The sequence below is a fragment of the Rattus rattus genome, chromosome 2 (assembly GCF_011064425.1).
Source record: "Rattus rattus isolate New Zealand chromosome 2, Rrattus_CSIRO_v1, whole genome shotgun sequence".
Lineage (NCBI taxonomy): Eukaryota > Metazoa > Chordata > Mammalia > Rodentia > Muridae > Rattus > Rattus rattus.
This window is the reverse complement of record NC_046155.1, coordinates 155,668,109-155,686,200: the sequence shown is the minus strand read 5'-3', so window position 1 is coordinate 155,686,200 and position 18,092 is coordinate 155,668,109. Positions and strand designations below refer to the sequence as shown.

The 18,092-nt window shown below is 48.3% G+C and overlaps 1 protein-coding gene across 1 annotated transcript; it reads left to right on the top strand.

Annotated features, from left to right (window-relative positions):
• Nucleotides 1–4,503: 4,503 nt before the first annotated feature.
• Klk13 (kallikrein related peptidase 13) lies at nucleotides 4,504–16,078 on the top strand. The gene is made up of 6 exons (XM_032896061.1): nucleotides 4,504–4,643; nucleotides 5,726–5,816; nucleotides 12,967–13,156; nucleotides 13,261–13,529; nucleotides 15,377–15,513; nucleotides 15,871–16,078. Exons 2-6 carry the CDS (start codon nucleotides 5,765–5,767, stop codon nucleotides 16,051–16,053), a joined length of 831 nt encoding a protein of 276 aa, XP_032751952.1. The 5' UTR covers nucleotides 4,504–4,643; nucleotides 5,726–5,764; the 3' UTR covers nucleotides 16,054–16,078.
• Nucleotides 16,079–18,092: the final 2,014 nt, after the last annotated feature.

Sequence of the window (18,092 nt, the reverse complement as noted above, 5' to 3'; positions counted from 1 at the left end):
ACTCACATAAAGCTGGGTGCTATAGCATTCATCCATAAGCCTGGTGCTCTTGTAGAGAGGTGAGAGATGAAGACAGAATTCTTGGAAGCTTAAGAGCCAGCTACAGTGTATACATCGGCAAAAGACAAGAGTCCTTCTGTCAAACACGGTAGACAACAGTGACTATCAGCCAAGATTGTTCTTTGACCCTCCCAGATGTGCCTGGTACATTCTTGCCTCCACTTACGTACACAAACATTTTCACACATGCACACACAGATTTATTTATTTTTTAAAAAATTTGTTTTGAGACAGGGTTTCTCCGAGTAGTCCTGGTTGTCTTGGAATTCACTCTGTAGACCAGGCTGACTTCGAACTCAGATCTGCCTGCCTCTGCCTCCTGAGTGCTGGGATTGAAGGTGTGTGCCACCACGCCCACTGACACACAGATATTTAAAATACGGAGTTGAGATAGAAATAGAAGCAAGAGACCACACGAGGAACCTGAAGTGACCCAGCTGAGCTAGGAAAGTCCAGAAGACATCAAGAGCACAAAGAAAGAGGGTGGTGAGAATTGGTCAGAACCTGGGTTTGTTATGAAGGTAGAGCCTGGAGGGTTGATAGCAGAACAGATATTCGGAGTGAGAGAAGGAACTCAGGGTCAAGATGAGGTTCTGGCTGAGTAAGGAAAGGATGGTGTGACCACCAACAGAGAGGATCAAGAGTGGGCAGGGAGATGCTAAACTTAAAAGCCCAGAGCAAGAGTCCAGTGACATTAAATTTCGAAGTGGTTGTTGGCCCCGCCTCACAGTTAACTGGCAACAGCCAGATGTGCCTGACAAGGCTGCTTGCCCCCTCTTCATTCTCTTTTCTTGCTCCCCTACTCTCTTCCCCCTCAGCTCCTTCTCCCCTTCCCCTCTCTCTCCCCATGTTCATGGCCTGCCTCTACTCCTTAACACTCTCTCCCTCTCTCCCTCTCTCCCTGCCTTTCTCTGTCCCTACTATCCTTCAACTCCCCTCCCCATGCCCTAAATAGACTCTATTCTATACTATACCTGTCGTGTGCTGGTTGCTGTCTCAGGGGGAAGGGATGCCTCAGCATGGGCCCACAGAGGTACCCCTTCCCCCACCCAACATATCCCTGGCTTCTTTTTCTTTTTTATAAAACACAATGTACCTGTAGATAATATTTAAATCCATGGCACAGGATGGGTTCAGCAAGGGAGTGAGGATAGACAGAAGAGAGAAGAAGCCCGGGGCAGGGAGGAGACAGAGCCAAACATGGCTGAGGAGGCTCCAGGGGACATGAAGAGACCCTGAAGAACACCACGTCCTAGAACATCAAGAAAGAACCCTTCTGATGACTGGGGAGTGACCCACGCTTTGAACACTACTGATAACTCAAGTAAGATGCTAATGAAGAACTGACAGTCAGACTCCACAACATGGAGGCCACCAGTGCCCTTAACAGAGGTATAGGGAGAACAAACACACTCATGGAATAGGCTCAGAGAACTTACACACTAGGCATGTAGCCGACATTTTAGAGATGGGACTGAGTGAACTGGGAGCAGAGATGAGCCAAGCAGTGGAAGGGTGGTGCCAAGGTTGGGAGAAGGTGGTGTGCCCTACCCCCCACACCATCACTCTATTCTTAATGATAGATGAGAGAAAGTCTACCATTTTTATGCTTATGGGACTTTTCTGGTGAAAGAAAAGAACTATTGATGATCCTGTCAAAAGGGTGTCGGGACAGCACTCTTGAAGTGTCAGGAGGGACAAGATCCTGAGAAGTCTGTCTTAGCCACAAATGTAGAGAGGCCGAGGCAAAGGACGTGGTGCAGATGCAGGTAGGTGGTAAGACAGACCTTCTGAACTCTCTCCGTCCTGATGGTAAAGAGAGGATGGTGGGGACCACACTCCGCATTCCTAATGACAAGGACTCAGACGAGACATCTAGTCTTCCAAGAGTCTGCTGTCTTTGGGGGTATCATAACCTTTCTCCCCATAGCTCTATCCACTCACACACCCACCTCAGTTACTCATGTTCTCTGTGTACTTATATCACCTGTACTCAGACCCAAGCTATGAACCACTAGGAATGTCAACTCTCCTTCTGGCCCCTTTTCCTTTGTATCCTCTCTGTCAATTTGTGTTTACGTCAGGCTCTGGGTGTGGGGCAGGCTTTCTTGTCTAAGCCAACACTTCCAACCAGAACTACCAGTTTATGCTTAACAAAGAATCCTATTCTGAAGCCAAGCTAGGGTGGGGCCTCCTCTGGAAACCTCCTCCAGCTTTGGTTCTTTAACAAGTCCTCTGGGACCCACAGTCCTTGCCAAGCATTTGCTTACCTAAAGAGATACTAATTCACATAACTCTTTTCTATGACATAAGTGCTGTGGATGGGGGCCATGTTGCAAATGGGGGACACTGGGGCACAGAGCAACCATGTCACCTGAATGCAGCCTATCTATGGATAGGTCTCAAGTTCTGAGCCACTAGGAACATTGACTCCTCTTCTAGTTCTTTTTTTTCTCCTGCTAGGCTGCCAATATACGGGAAGATGATGAGCTATGAGATGGTACCCCTGGATTTGGTCCAGTGTTTATGTGTGATTATCAACCATGGGCTCCTTGTTGCCATATTAATGAAGTAAGGGGGTGGAAGCCTTTGGTGGGTCCATGACCTCACTTCAATATGGGTAGGCTACTTGAGTCCTGGCCAATCAACCTTGAACATCAACTTTGACCTGGCAATCACCCCTCAACAAATGCCAGCACCAGGCTCCAGCCCCTCCCAAGTGAGAAAGCTTTACTGGAAACTTGAGCCTAGGCCACAAGAGGGCACAGGTACCCCAACTTCCCACACAAGCTGTCACCTCATTTAACCTAGCATCCTCCCTCCTGCCACCCCACCTGAACCCGACTCTGCCGGAAAGAAATAGGCTCAGCACCCACTCCAAGCCCTGCCCAGGGAGGTGGAGGAAGCCCAGGTTGGGGAAGGTCACTGGCCTTTCAGTCACCTTAACAGGAACTCATAGGTGTGACCCAGGCCCCCACCGAGATCTACCCCAACACAGATGTGCAGCCTGTATCTAGTTCTCATCACTGGTGTCCACCCCAACCATCTCACCATCCTGCCCCTCCATCCTGCTCTCCAACCCACCCCAACCCAACAGGACTCTATCAGCACCCTTATCTTCATGTCCCTCCCATCTGCAACCCAACCCTATCCCCAGTCATAACCTGGTATCACACTACCCTGATTTAGGGACATCTCTGCATCTGTTTTATTGTCTTTGAGAGGCTTCTTTACAACATTGAACAGTACTGGGGCTTGAACATGGAGCCTTCCCATGCACTGAGCCAAGCCCCCAGCCCCTCACTGGGGGATTCCAGGCAGGGGCTCTACCACTGAGCAACACCCCCAGGCCCTCACTGGGGGATTCTAGGCAGGGGTTCTACCATTGAGCCACACCCCTAGTCTTCTTCATACTTTGCATGTGAGTCAAAGTGTTGCTAAGTTGCACAGGCTGGTCTCTGAACTCTTCAATGCAGGCTGCTCTTGAAGTTTCTATCCTCCTGGCCCAGCCTCTCCAGGTATCTAGGATGGTAGAACTGTGCTGTAACACCCTGTGATATACAGTGCTACTTTATAACTTTAAATTATGGGTAGCTAATAGCAATGCAAACATTCTTCTTTAAACTCACACAAAACAAATGAAATTTGCTAGATGCAAGTACCACTAAGGACCAATGGGCTGAACAATGTATTGATTTATAAATTCATATTAGCATTCCTTATTGCCTATATGCTGCGAGTTTTCTCTCTTCTTTTTTAAAGTCCATACTGACCTCAAACTCATCAAGTAGCAAAGGATGATCTTGAATTCCTGATCCTTCTGCCCCTCCCTCCCTAATGCTGTGTTTACAGGTGTGTACCCCGGCTCAGATTCGGAACCCAGGGCTTCACGCATGCTGCATGATAGGCAAGCACTTTACCAAGGGAGCTACATCCCCAGTTCCATGACACCTTATTTTAAAAATTAATTTTTGAACACTAGGTTTGATCTCAACATCCAAATCCTAACTCCCTTGGTCCGGACCTCTGAACTTTCTAATCCTGTACCTGGCGGTATCTCCACCTCCCATCCTGTGAACCTTCACCCCACCAGCCTCTATCTTAATGATGTCATCTTTACTAGCTCCCTCTTTCCAAACATCACAGCATCCCCATCCTTGGCTTGTTTCCAAATTCTGACCCCACCTCTGTCCTTCTTAATCCCTAATCCTGCCTGATCCACCCCCTGGGTTTAACTCATGGGGCCCCACCTAGCCACAGTTCCAGAAGCCACCTACTCATTCCCCAAACACCATCCCTTCCTCCTTCCTCTTCCTCCACCCCATCCCATCCGGGCTTGGCCTCCCCTCCCCCACCTGCCCTCTCCCTCTCCACCCGCCTTGCTATGCACTCCGTCAACTCTGCTCCTGAAAGGCTGCCTAGTTCAAACTACTTTCCCAGGCGCGGGCTCTTCCTGACAGGAGCCCAGGGGCACTTGATAGATACCCTCTTAGGCCTGGCACCTATGGTGGCTTATGTCTTGGGAAAGAGGTGATGAACAAATGTGGTCATCGCCTTAAATTCTAGAAGAAAAAAGGTTGGAGGTGAGACTCACTGGCTGGGTTGGTTTTGATGTTGAGAGATAAGCTTGGGTTAGCCTGGTGAAGGGACTGGCATTGAGACAGGCTGGGGGGCGATCCTATGGTAAAAGTGGGATTTCAGGACAGCTCAGTGATGGCTCTTTGGGAGCTGGGGCAGAGTAAGAGTTTGCACATCTTGAGAGCCGAGGTGAGGTAAAGAGTGAGGTGTCGCGTGGCAAGGAGTATGGGGGCGGGAGGAGTTTGAGAAGGAGAGTGGGCTTTCCCCCTCTCTACGGTCTGTTCCTGCCACAGGAAGGTTCACAGTGGGTTCAATTCGGGCTTGGGCGGGGCCAGGTCTGGGTCCCAGCTTGTCCCAGAAGCTCCGCCTCCAAGCTGAGGGCCGAGCCCAGGTTAGGGGGTGCCTGTCAACAACAAGCTGAGCCATTGGGGGTGGAGAGGGGGAGCCAGCACCGGGAAATGGTGCGCGCGCTGGGGGAGGGAGCTCAGGGGTTAAAAGCCATGGGTCAGAGCTGAACTTTCTAGGCAGCTGGCAGCTGAAGTTGGCCCCTCACTCAGGTAGGGTCTCTGGGTGGGAGAGGGGCAGAGGCCTGGGGAAGGGGCGTTGGAAGGTGACAGGAAGGAGGAGAAAGGAGGAGGGATGGGAATTTTGGGATACAGGACAGCTGAATCAGCGTGAGGCGCAGGTGGAGACAGAAACTTGCAGAGATGCAGGGAGCCTAAGCATGCAGAAAGACTAGACGCCAGGGAGGAGACCCAGGGTCCAGGGCAGGCCCAGAGAGGGGATAATGGGGTCAGAGGCGGGGAAAGAGTGATGGGTGAGAGAATGCTCTGTGGACGCAGCTCTCAGATTGCAGAGGAAGAAGGGGTGACCCCTGTAAGGTGATGGCAGGTCCTGGAGCTCAGAGGAGTGCATGCTGCCCCTCCACCAGCTCCCGAGGTATCTCGCACACATTGGGGATGGAGAGAGCAAGATTCGAGGGTGAGGGATTTCAGAGTGACTAGAGCTGGAAAGTTCAAGACTACAAAGCACAGAAATTCAGTCTCCGGGCTTGCTTTGCAATACCCACTTCAGCCTCTCAACCCAGGCCCCGCCCACCCTGCCCACCCCCCATCCCGGAGCTATCATGTGGCCCCTAGTGGCTACCATCGCTTGCCTGACCTTGGCCTTGTCCGGAGGTAAGTACTCAGGCACGGGGTGGAGGCAGGGAAGCCACTCAAGTCAATAGTTGGAAGGGTCAGGCCACGGGGAGGGGGCGTGGGACCCGCGTGCTCCGCCCCACGCCCACTCGAGGCCAGGGAAAACACCCTGATAGCTTCCTGCTAGTTGGTGTGTGACCTGATTTCCCAGCTGGGGTCAGCCCACCAATACCAATGCTTCACCTCTGATCTCAGAGGTGTCCCAGCTCAGAAGCCCCAACTCTCCCTGACTCTTGGCTCTTTGCAGCCGTTCCCCATTCCCCCCCTAAACCCTACCCCACACACACACACACACACACACACACACACACACACACACACACACACACACACACGGCCCCTCTGAGAGCAGGAAGCTCACTAGTGCACGGTTTCAAATATTAACAAACACTGCTTTGAGCAAAACCGAAGGTTCATGCGCCTACAATTGTTTTCTTCTGCAACACTGATTGCTCTGGATAAGAACAGGGACTTGCCTGTCCTTCGACAGAAAGGGTTCTGAAAGTCGTGGATTTTTATTTTCTTTGGCTTTGATGTTTGCTTTTTGAGACAGCGTCTCCTGCAGACCAGGCTGACCTCAAACTTACTATCTTGCTGAGAATGGCCTTGGATTCCTAATAATCCCGACTCTACCTTCCCAGCATTAGGGATGACAAATGTGTGCTACCAGGCTCTGTTTATGGGGTTCTGGGGATGGAACCCAGGGCTGTGTGTGTACTAGACACACACCAGCTGAGCTACAAGCCCGGCTCTTTTCTCTGCCTTCCCATATACTCTCTCTAGAAACCCCAGGTATGTGTGCATCTTTCACTTATTCTACCAGGGACCCACAGTAGGTACTGTGAGCATTCTGTCTGCAGCAGCCATGGCATATCTGGGGGAGCTGTGCAGACACGATTGAAAGAACTACCCAAATAATTAGTTAATTAATAATTAATTATTAATAATGATTAATAGTAATTAATTATCATTACGAGGTAAGGAGGAGTCTATCAGGAGCCTAGATATGTAATGGAGGCTTCAGGAAGGCCTCCCCAGAGCTTTGTTTTGACTTAAAGGGGGAAGGTCCACAGCACCCAGCACCCTGCACCCTGCACCAGTCCTCGCAGGGAGATGGGGTGGCTGCACTGCTGTGGTGCCACACCCAGGATTCACACCCTTGCCCCTCCTGGTGCCTCACCCTGGGCCAGGAGCCCCACATGCTGCGTCTTGTGGAACCCTCCAGAGCCTGATGAGGTAGGTGTGCTATAATTACTTCCAGGACTCAGGGACAGAAGGATCCTGCCCCACAGACACTGCCACACCTGAGCCAGGATACTAATCCAGTTGTCCACCCGGTCCACCGTGCCCTGCTCCAGTGGGCTGTGTGCATAACTTCTGACCTAAAGGGCTTTTCAAGTTCAGTGCTTGGGCTTAGCTTTCCTGTTGTTCTCTAGTTGCATTATTTATTCATTTATTTAAGTGTGTGTGTGTGTGTGTGTGTGTGTGTGTGTGTGTGTGTGTGTGTGTGTGTGTGAAGTTTATTGGCTGGAGATACAGCTTAGGGGTATAGTGCTTTTCTAGTGCATTTGAGATAAGACTTTAGGGTCAAATCCCTAGGACAATAAATATTGTACTATATCCTTAGTACACTAATGTCTACTTGGATATTATATATAATATATTAATGTATATCATAATGAGTATATAATGTATGTATATACGTATATGTATATATATACATGAAACAAAATAATCTGCTTATTTGTTGGACCACCTCAAATTGGGGATACAAGTTCCTTTTACTTTCTCTGTTTTCCTCCCCTCTTCCCCACTTTCTTGCAGTACTGAGAATCAGTTGCAGGGAGCCATGAGAACTAAGGAAGTCTGTATGCCTGGCCTGCATTCCTCTTACTTTTTATGTAGAGATCGAGTCTTGTTAAGTTCTGGGCCAGCCTTGAACTTCTGTACCCTAGGCAGGTCTTAGATTTGCAATCTTCCTGTGTTAGTTTCCCAAGGAGCTGGGCTAACAAGCCTGTGCCATCAAGCTTGGCATAATTGGCCCTTTTGGGCTTCTGCAAAATTGCTACTAAAGATGGTAGAACCCCAAAGCTTAGGTATCTGGATAACGATTTACTCTCTTCTGGTACTAGAGGGAACTTGGGAAGAGTGAGGGTTTCAGTCTGACCAGCATCCTCATGAGCCTTTTGCACCATAAGCAACCCAGACTTAAAAGAGAACCATACCATAGCTCAGCTTCTGATTTTGCCATTTTTTTTTTTCATTTTTTGAGACAGGATCTCAAGTAGGTAGCCCAGGCTTGCCCCAAATGTCACCTTTGCCTCATTTTTGGCTCCACCAAAATGACCCTTTATTCCTGCCCTTAAAACTCTTAAAACCATGGGGCCCATCCCAGCATATGCAGGTGGGAAGATGGGCTGAAGGGTGAGGGGCCTCCCTTGTGGCTAAGCATTTGCAGGATGCTCAGGATGGAGGTTCAGAGGCAGCACCTTACTTAATGAGTCTCCCAACTCCCCGATGCTTGATGAACACCCTCTGCTGTCCTTCTGAACCCACAGCTCCCCATCTGAGGATCCAACAAACTAACCATTGAAAATAGAAGGGGAAAAAAAAAAACAAACCCCGACACTCAAAGAGCCATTCTTGTCAGTACTGAGCTCGTGGAGGCTTTCCCCTTGGCAGCATTCCCTGAGAAACAAGGTGTAGCAGCTGTTTACACAGCATTTGGCTTTTATTAGCTATTATAAGTCATCAGGGGTGATTTAATGGGACGGAAAGATGTGTGGAGGTTATTTGTAAACACGAGGACGCTTTATGTAAAGGGTTTGAACATTCCTGGGCTGGAATATCTGTAGGGCCCTAGAACCAGCTCTCCACAGATCCCATGGGAGGACTGTGCTTTTTCTACTTGACGGCTAGCAAATTACAGGCTGGTAATTTGCACGGTAAGGAAGTATCCCACTCAGGACTAGATGCTCTGCCCCGCCGCCCACAGCTGTGTCTCCATTGTTGCGTCACCTATGCTAGATTTGAGGAATGAGACTCTGAACAGAGTGGTTCAGAAGGCTGCTGTCAGTGGAGCTTCTGGTAAGGGTGAAAGGAGGGGGAAGAGAGAGGAAAAAGAAGATAGGGGAACGGAGAGAAAGAGAAAGAGGAGAGAGAGGCATATGGAGAAAAGGAAAGAAAAAGCAGAAGTGAAGAGGAGGAGAGAAGAGGGGAGTGGATAGGGAAGATAAGGACGAGATGGGGAAGAGGGAGTTACCAAGCGCCTGAAGAGATGGATAGCTGTAACGCTGATAAACATCTTTACAGAACATGTCCTGCTGGTGCCTGAGGTCCAGGAGGGGAACCCTTAGACCAGGGGCCCAGGAAGCTTTGCTGACAAAGTGATATAGGGACTTAGCTCTCACAGGGGAAAGAACCCTATCATGTGCCTTCTGGACTCTCCATGCATCAGCTCAAATGTCCTCTGTCTGCAACACATCCTTGTTTCTGACCATGTGGATGAATGAATATCTGAGACATGTTGGCATCCCGAAGGAACTGAGATTTGGCTTGTGTTTTAATTGACTTCAAGACCCACATGTGGCTAGAATTGACACATTGGAACATATAGGTATAAGTTTGGCATAAAGAAGAAGTCCTAAGTAGGAGGGAGCAGTGTAGTTTAAATTTTTCAAAACCTACTCTTACTATGGGTTCTTAAATGCTTTAAACTCCTTTCTAGCCCACCACCCACCAGAGGTACTGGAAAAGAAAGGTTACTGGGATACAGAGGAAGTGGACCTGTTTAGAAATTGTTCTTTGGAACAAGTCTAATCCGCACTGTCAGGAAAGCAGCAGTTCAGTGTACAGATATCAACAGTGGCAGCTTGATCCACTCGCAGACACTTCACGAATATGCTAGTAGTCCAGTTCAATAGTGTTGGGGTAGCAAACATGAACCAGCAGCACTGGCATGACCTAGCAGAAACAGCCAGGCCTCAGCTGACTCAGCACGAATCAGTGGGAGTGATCATGACCAGCATGGATGCCAAAAGTTCTTTTCCATGCCTCTCTCAATAAAGCAAAGCTCAGCAAAGACAAAGACTCGAGACCAATGAAGCCTTGCAAAGCTAGCTATGGAAGCAAGCCCCCATTACTGGCTGTTTATACTCCCTCCAAACCTTGTGTGTCCTCCATGGGTTCTGCCTCCATATATGAGTCAGTCTTAGCAAACTCCACAAGAGTCTGTATCAGTTGACATCACTCTGCCAATTGGCCCAAGTCTGAGGAAATGGCAAGAAGCCACCAGAACCCCACTAGAAGATTTTTGGTGCATTTCTCTCTATGGAGTCACGGCAAACAGCTATGCAATGGAAGGCGAACCAAGACATACATGCTGTTAGTGAAGAGTCCTTCATCACATACCCTTTCACATGCTTGCTTTAGCAGAACACCCTTTCACCCGTGTCTGCTTCAGTGAAACACTTCTTCACGCATTGGCCCCAGCAAAACACCATCCAACAGAACTGACTTTCCAAAGAAACCTTAAGTTTCCCCTTCAGAACAGCAAGTACAAAGAGAAGCTCCAGTGTGTTGGGAGAGCAGTTGCATGAGGCCAGAGCAGAGTGAGCCAAGAGAAGACTGGGGATTTGGACAAAGAATCTTCCAAGTGACACAGGATGTGTGTGTGTGTGTGTGTGTGTGTGTGTGTAGGCCAGAGATCAACATCAAGTGTCTTTATCACTCTCCACCTTATATTCTGAGGCAGTCCTCCAGCTGGACCTGAATTTCTCCAATTCAGCAGGACTGGCTGCCATCAAACCCCAGGGAGTCCTCCTGCTTCCCATGTCGTCGCTCTAGGTCTGAGATTGCAGGCTTGTGACATTGTCCTAGATTTTAACCTTGGTACTGACAGAGAGGAGGTGGTCCAACTCAGATGCAGCAAGCAGTTTATCAGCATAGCCCTCTCCTCAGCATTGTTGAATTCATTTTAGGGGAAATCAAGAGTTGGAACAACAGGGCCTGTCATTCCTTGTTTGAAGATTCCTTAAACTAAATTGGAAAGACTGGATTGGAAAAAAATACAAAACATTTAGGATGATTTCAGCATTCAAGCAAAATTTGGCCCAAGATGGTGGCAGGGAATTGGCAAAGATTGGATATTGGAGGGTGGGAGAGACATCTTGGTAGTTAAGAACACTGGCTGCGGGGTTGGGGATTTAGCTCAGTGGTAGAGCGCTTGCCTAGGAAGCGCAAGGCCCTGGGTTCGGCCCCCAGCTCCGGAAAAAAGCAAAGGACCCAGGTTTGGTTCCTGGCACCCACATGGTGACTTACAACCATTCAGTCCCAGGGAACCGGATGCTCTCTTCTGACCTCCTTAAGCATCAGGCATGTACATGGTGCACATACATGCATGCAAGCAAAACATTCAAACACATAAAATAAATAAATCGTAAACATTTTCAACTGGGTATTTAGGAGACAAACTAACAAGACCGTTGTAAATGATCAAAGGAGGAGGGAAGCAAGGATTGATGCCCAGGTTTGGGGTGAACATCAAGATGAGAAGGCCCAAAAAGACCAGTTTGGGTAAGAAAGATCAGTCTGTAGACAAAAACATCATGATACCTATAAGTTATTTAGACTGATATCAATTGAGCTTCCAACTGGAAAGATTGGAGATAGAAATATGAATTTGGGCATGGCTACCTGTGGGTGGTCTTTGAACAAGAAAAGCGCCCAGAAATTTGTGTCGAAAGAATGGATGGATGTGTAGTAATTGAGTGGATACATGGGTGAGGTGGTTTGGTGGTTGGGAGGATGAATAGATGGGTAGGTTTGTGTGTGTGTATGTATGTATGTATGTATGTATGTATGTATGTATGTATGTATGTATGTATGTATACATATGTGGAACAGAGTGGACCAAGAGGAAAGGTAGGGATTTGGACATAGAGGTTTTTAAATGATGCTCGTTCTTTCACTCTATCTTGTGCTCTCTCTGTCTCTCTGTCTCTGTCTCTCTCTCTCTGTGTGTGTGTGTGTGTGTGTGTGTGTGCGCGTGAACTGGACTACTGGCATATTCGATGTCTTCCTCTATCATTCTTCACCTTATGAGTATCCAAGTGGATGGATAGATGGAAGTAGGTGTGTGAGTGGATAGATGGAAAGATAGATGGTTGGGTTAGTAGGTGAGTGGATGGATGGATATAAATGGATGGATGAGTAGATGGATGAACATGTGAATCAATTGACTGAGGATAAGTAGATTAGTGGGCACAAGAGTGGATAGATAGTATCGAGAGCTACATATGGATACATGGACAGATGGATACATTGATGGATGGGTAAGTGTATGGGTGTATGGACAGGTAGATGGATGGATACATAGGTGTATGAGTAAATGGATGAATTATGTGAGTCAGTTGGCTGGTGGATAGGTAGATTAGTGGTTAGGTGGGTAGATGGATAGATGGGAAGATTGATGTCTATATGAATACTTGGATGGATGGATGGATGGATGGATGGATGGATGGATGGATGGATGGATGGATACATGGGCAGGTAGATGTGTGAATGGATGGAAAGATGGGTGGGTAAATAGATGAGTAGATGCTATATAGAGGGATGGGTGGGTAGATAGATGAACATGTAAATGAATGAGTGTGTGGGCATGTTGGTGGATAGGTAGATGGGTGGTTAGATATATATGGATGGTAAATTGATGGGTTGATAGCTAGAAGGATGGGTGAGTGAGTGGATAGATAGGTAGATGGATTGATAGGTGGATGACATAATGAACAAGTGGATGAATGCTAACTAGGTAAATAGGTAAGCCATTTTTTTTTCAGCTCAAGAAAATGCAGATGGAGAGAGAGGGAACCCCACTTACTTCCTGGCAATCTGCTCATTCCATAAGCTCTCCTCTCAGTGCAATTAGACAGGCCGGCATTTCTATAGTACAGATGTCTACCTGGATCATCCCCACTGGATAGAATATGGCAACTTAGAAGCCAGCAAATGAATCCTCAGTTTTTGGTTATCCAAAACAATAATTTGACCCTCTCCACAAATCCAGAGCTATAACTCCGGCTTTTTCTTCTTCCTTAGCCCAGATTCTCTAAAAGTTTCTTGTCTTTGACAGGAATCTCCCGGGACTACCCCAAGATTCTCAATGGGACCAATGGGACCAGTGGTTTTCTTCCAGGTGGCTACACCTGCCTTCCCCACTCTCAGCCTTGGCAGGCGGCTCTATTGGTCCGTGGACGACTTCTCTGTGGAGGGGTTCTGGTTCACCCCAAATGGGTACTCACAGCAGCTCACTGCAGGAAAGAGTATGTGAGACATTGAGTTTGGGATGGGGAAGAGGCTGGGACTGGGATGGGGATAGAGGTGGGCTCATCTACTGTCTCTTACCCACCACTTCCTGCACCCACAGTGGGTACACAGTTCATCTGGGCAAGCATGCCCTGGGGCGTGTGGAGAATGGCGAGCAGGCAATGGAGGTGGTCCGCTCTATCCCCCATCCTGAATACCAGGTCAGCCCCACCCACCTGAACCACGACCATGACATCATGCTTCTGGAGTTGAAGTCTCCGGTCCAGCTCAGCAACCACGTCCGTACTCTGCAGCTCTCGGCAGACGACTGCCTGCCCACTGGCACCTGCTGTCGTGTTTCTGGCTGGGGCACCACCACCAGCCCCCAGGGTGAGTGCTTACATGGTTGCTGGAGTCCTCACAGATGCCTGAGGAAACAGGCAGCCATAAGCGGAAGTCAGAAGAAGATTCTTTTATTACATTTTGGTTTTGTATTGTGTGCTGGTTTTGTGTTATATTTGGTATTGGTTTTGTGTGTGTGTGTTGGAGGAAAGGTGCACGTGCCAAGGCAATCCGGAGAGAGGTCAGGAAACAAACGGTAGGATTCCTGTTCTTTCCTCCCACCATTGGGGTTCTGGGAGTCAAACTCAGGTCCTCAGGCTTGGCTGCAAGCACCATTACCTTCTGAGCCATCTTGCCAGTCCTAAAAAAGTAAACAAAGGGACATATCTCCTTAATATTAATATCACAAATATTATATGAATATATATTAATATATGACAAATATATGAATATATAAACTGTATAATGGGGGTATTACTATGTAGCCCTGACTGACCTGGCCTGGAGCTTGCAGAGATCCACCTGCCTCTTCCTCCCAAATATTTACTGGGAAAAAAAAATATATATATATGTTCTGTCTGTGTGTGTTTATAGGTTTGTATATATAAGTGCAAGTGCCCTCAGAGGCCAGAAGAGGGCCTGATTCCCTAGAACTGTAGTCACAGGCAGTTGGGAGCTGCCTGACATGGGTACTGAGAATCAAACTCTGGTCCTCTGGAAGAGCAGCAAGTACTCTTAGTCATTGGGCCATCTCTCCTGACTCAGAATAAATGAGTATGTAATAAGGTGGGTCTGGTGGCACATCCCTGTACAGTTGGTCGCCTGGGAAACTGAGTCTGTAGGGTCACGAATTCAGGGGCAGCATAAGCTGCAGAAAAGACAGCCAGAGCTACACGGGTATGAAAACGTCTATCATGTAATATCTAAAACACATTATTATATACTCACTGTAATAAATATATTTATGACCTGCATATTTGTAATATACGCAATGCATTAATAAGTATATCTTGTGGAGGTGGGTGAACTATACAAACTGTGCTTTCCGGGTGCTTTATACATATGGCTAACAGTGGTGTAATGTACATGAGCAAGCATTTCCTCAGCAATCCTCACTCCCTTCCGTCCCTCCTGTGTCCTTCCCTGTCACACTCCTCTCCCCACCACTGAGTTTTTCTGGCTCTTTTACCGCTTCCCACTACTCCCGGACCCCGCCCCCTACTAGTTCTCTTCCCCCCTGCCCCCTTGCTGTTTCACACATGTGTGGTGTGCATGTCGTGGGTGTATGCAGATTTCACACATGTGTGGTGTGCATGTGGTGGGTGTATGCATATTTCACACATGTGCTGTGTGCATGCATATTTCACACGTGTGGTGTGCATGTGACTGTATGTGTATTAAGAGCCTCAGGGTTGATGTTGGGAATCATCCTTGATCATTCTTCCACTTTATTCATTGAGGCAGTCTCTCAACCAAGCTCTCAACCAGAGCTAACTGTCATGGCTGGGACTGCTAACTAGCTTGCTTTGGGGAGGCCCTTCTGGGGCTGAAAACATAGGCAGGTCACTGTGCCCACTCCCAGCATTTACATAGTTCTAGGAATCTGCCCTCTGACCTCATGCTTGCAAGGAAAGCACTTTAACTACAGGGCCACTTCCCCAGTTCCCACTTTCAGGTTCTCATTTCTCCTCATCCCTTGTCCCTCTGTTTCAGCCCTCTTATCCACACCTCCTCTTTCTCCTCAGCTGTCCCCACATCTCTCCATATTTTTGTCTCCTTACCACTTCCTGCCGCATCTTTCTCTGCCATCTTACTCATCCCATCTCAATTTCCTACCCACTCTGACTCTTTAACATCCAGGACAAGCCTCCTCAGATGGTCTCTCTCCTCCCCAGTGAATTACCCCAAAACTCTGCAGTGCGCCAACATTGAACTGCGCTCAGATGAGGAGTGCCGGCAGGTGTATCCCGGGAAGATCACTGCCAACATGCTCTGTGCTGGTACCAAAGAAGGGGGAAAGGACTCCTGTGAGGTAAGACATGGAGAACGTTCAGGGCATGCAGCCCATCCCTCTGACTCTCTATCTCTCTGACCCTCTCCCTGACTCCTCCTCTTCCTGATTCTCCCTCTCCCTGACTCCTCCTCTTCCTGATTCTCCCTCTCCCTGACTCCTCCTCTTCCTGATTCTCCCTCTCCCTGACTCCTCCTCTTCCTGATTCTCCCTCTCCATGACTCTCCCTCTCTCTGACCCTCCTTCTCCTTGACCTTCCCTCTCCCTGACCCTCCCTCTCCCTGCTGGTTTCTCTCCATCTTTCCTTTTCTTCCCCACATTGCCCCATCTCTACCTTCTGTTCAGCCTTATCAACAATTCTTTCTCCCCCCAACCCAGGGTGATTCCGGGGGTCCACTGATTTGCAATGGCAAACTCTACGGCATCATCTCATGGGGGGATTTTCCATGTGGACAGCCCAACCGACCTGGCGTTTACACCCGAGTCTCAAAATACCTGCGTTGGATCCAGGGGACCATCAGAAACACTCCGGAGCAGGGATGGACAAAGGGCACACAATAAAACTGTGTTCGTTTGCCTTCCTCCCTCCCCTCTGTGCCTCTCTCACTGTGTGCTTCTCCCTTCTCTGTCACCTCTGCCCGAAGTGCCCCTTTGGAACAACAGACCCATATTCACAGCGACATCCCCTCCACCAGCCTTGGAACACCCCAGTAACTTGGGTGCTCCAACCCAAACGGCATCCAAGTCCACTGCTACATCTTCATGACCACCACAAACTGGCGTTGATATCTGCATATTCCAGTCTCTTGGTGCCTCTCAGCCCCATCATGAACTCACCTCAGCAGCAGTCTGTAGACGACCCTCCCTGACAGATTCTCGGAACCCTCAAACCATTTACCCCTTGACAATGCATTTTTATATTCAAGAAGGTTCTAGGCTCATGGGATATTTCATTCTAAAAGTCTCTCTAGTCCAGAATCTTCTGCCTAGAGCACATCCTATGTACTTCAAGGTGACTCGCCACAGGTATTCTACACCCTTTGCATAGCTCATTCCCACTCTGATGCCCTAACTCAAACAACATCCCACATTCTATAAGACCCAGCCCTTGCCAACTCTGCCCCTCTCTGAGTTGCCACCAACATGGATCAACAGCTCTCTGGTTCCTCTAGTTACAGGACCCAAAGGGCCTCCCTCCTAGATCGTATCACCTCACAAATCTGTTATCGTCCCCACGAACATCCTTCCTCAATAGTCCTGGCTTTCAAATCTTTGCCTATGATCCCGCATCTACGTAATGCTAATCCCTGCTATGAATAAGTCATAAAACTCACAACTTCCTTGCTTCCTTTTTCGTTTTGTTGGTTTGTTTTGAATGACGCATCGGTTTTGCTTGATGGCCTGGGCTGGCCTGGAAGTCTCCTGACTGTCCTTCTTCCTCCCCCTGCAGAGTGTGAGTCTGACAGGCATGTGCCACCCAAACCCAGCTCTTTGCTCTCTTGCCTTCAAAACAGGTTCATAATTTACCCTGACAGCATTGTCACAAGGGTAAATTCTAATAGTCACCTTGTACAATCACCACTGAATTTGCAGTGTCTCAGAAAGTGTAGATTGTATATACTGGGCTGGGTGCTAAAGATATAATTTTTTATTTGTTCAGTAAATATTGGCACCAGCCAGGGTCAGGCACCATGGCAGACACAAGTGAAAAGCAGTGAGTAAGATGTAAGAAAGCAAATTGTAAGGGTAGGGTGGTGCATGCCCGTCATCCCACCTCGGGAGATGGAGGGAGAGGATGGGGAGTTCAAGGTCACCATTGACCTTGAAGTTTGAGGCTATCCTGGGCTAGGAACACTAGGAAGGAAGAACCATGTTGGATGTGAATGGGTTGAAGAGGTGGGAGAGAGACAACAGAATCCAAGATGGCCACAGGAATGTTAATGACCATTTTCCTGCCTCACCCTGCAGAGTGTGAGTATGACAGGCGTGCGCCACCCAAAACCACCTCTCCTTTATCTTGCCTTTAAAATGGGTTCATAATTTACCCTGAGAGCATTGTCATGAGTGTAAATTCCAAGTGACAAGAAAGATAGAATTTCCTAAAATAGGAGGTGGTCCTGAATGTGGTGGCACACCTCTGTTATGCCAGCACTTGGGAGACTGAGGCAGGAAATTGATGTTTGAGGTCAGCCTCAGCTACAAAGCAAAACTGCCTCAAACAATAGTAGGAGAGGCCAGGGAGTGAGCTCTACAGGGAAGGCTTTGGCTGCCAAGTCCGACAACCTGAATTCGAGTATCCATGGTGGAAAAAGAGATCTGACTCCTGCAGTTTGTCCTCTGATTTCCACACAGGTGTCCTATAACACACATACCACATGCGTACTCACACACACACACACACAATATGTACATACACATGCCACATGTCACACACCACACATCACACACACACATTCCACACACACCCAACATACACACATCACACATATACACACCCAATATGTACATACACATACGACACATGCCACACATCACACATCACACACACACAACATACACACATCACACATATACACACATACACAATACACACATCACAC

What these genes read in the sequence shown, in the direction of transcription:
- Klk13 (XM_032896061.1), top strand. Translation starts at nt 5,765, where the DNA reads ATGTGGCCCCTAGTGGCTACCATCGCTTGCCTGACCTTGGCCTTGTCC. An exon ending in GCAGCTCACTGCAGGAAAGA is followed by an intron (nt 13,157 to 13,260) that starts GTATGTGAGACA and finishes CTGCACCCACAG; the next exon opens with TGGGTACACAGTTCATCTGG. An exon ending in GGGGAAAGGACTCCTGTGAG is followed by an intron (nt 15,514 to 15,870) that starts GTAAGACATGGA and finishes CCCCCAACCCAG; the next exon opens with GGTGATTCCGGGGGTCCACT.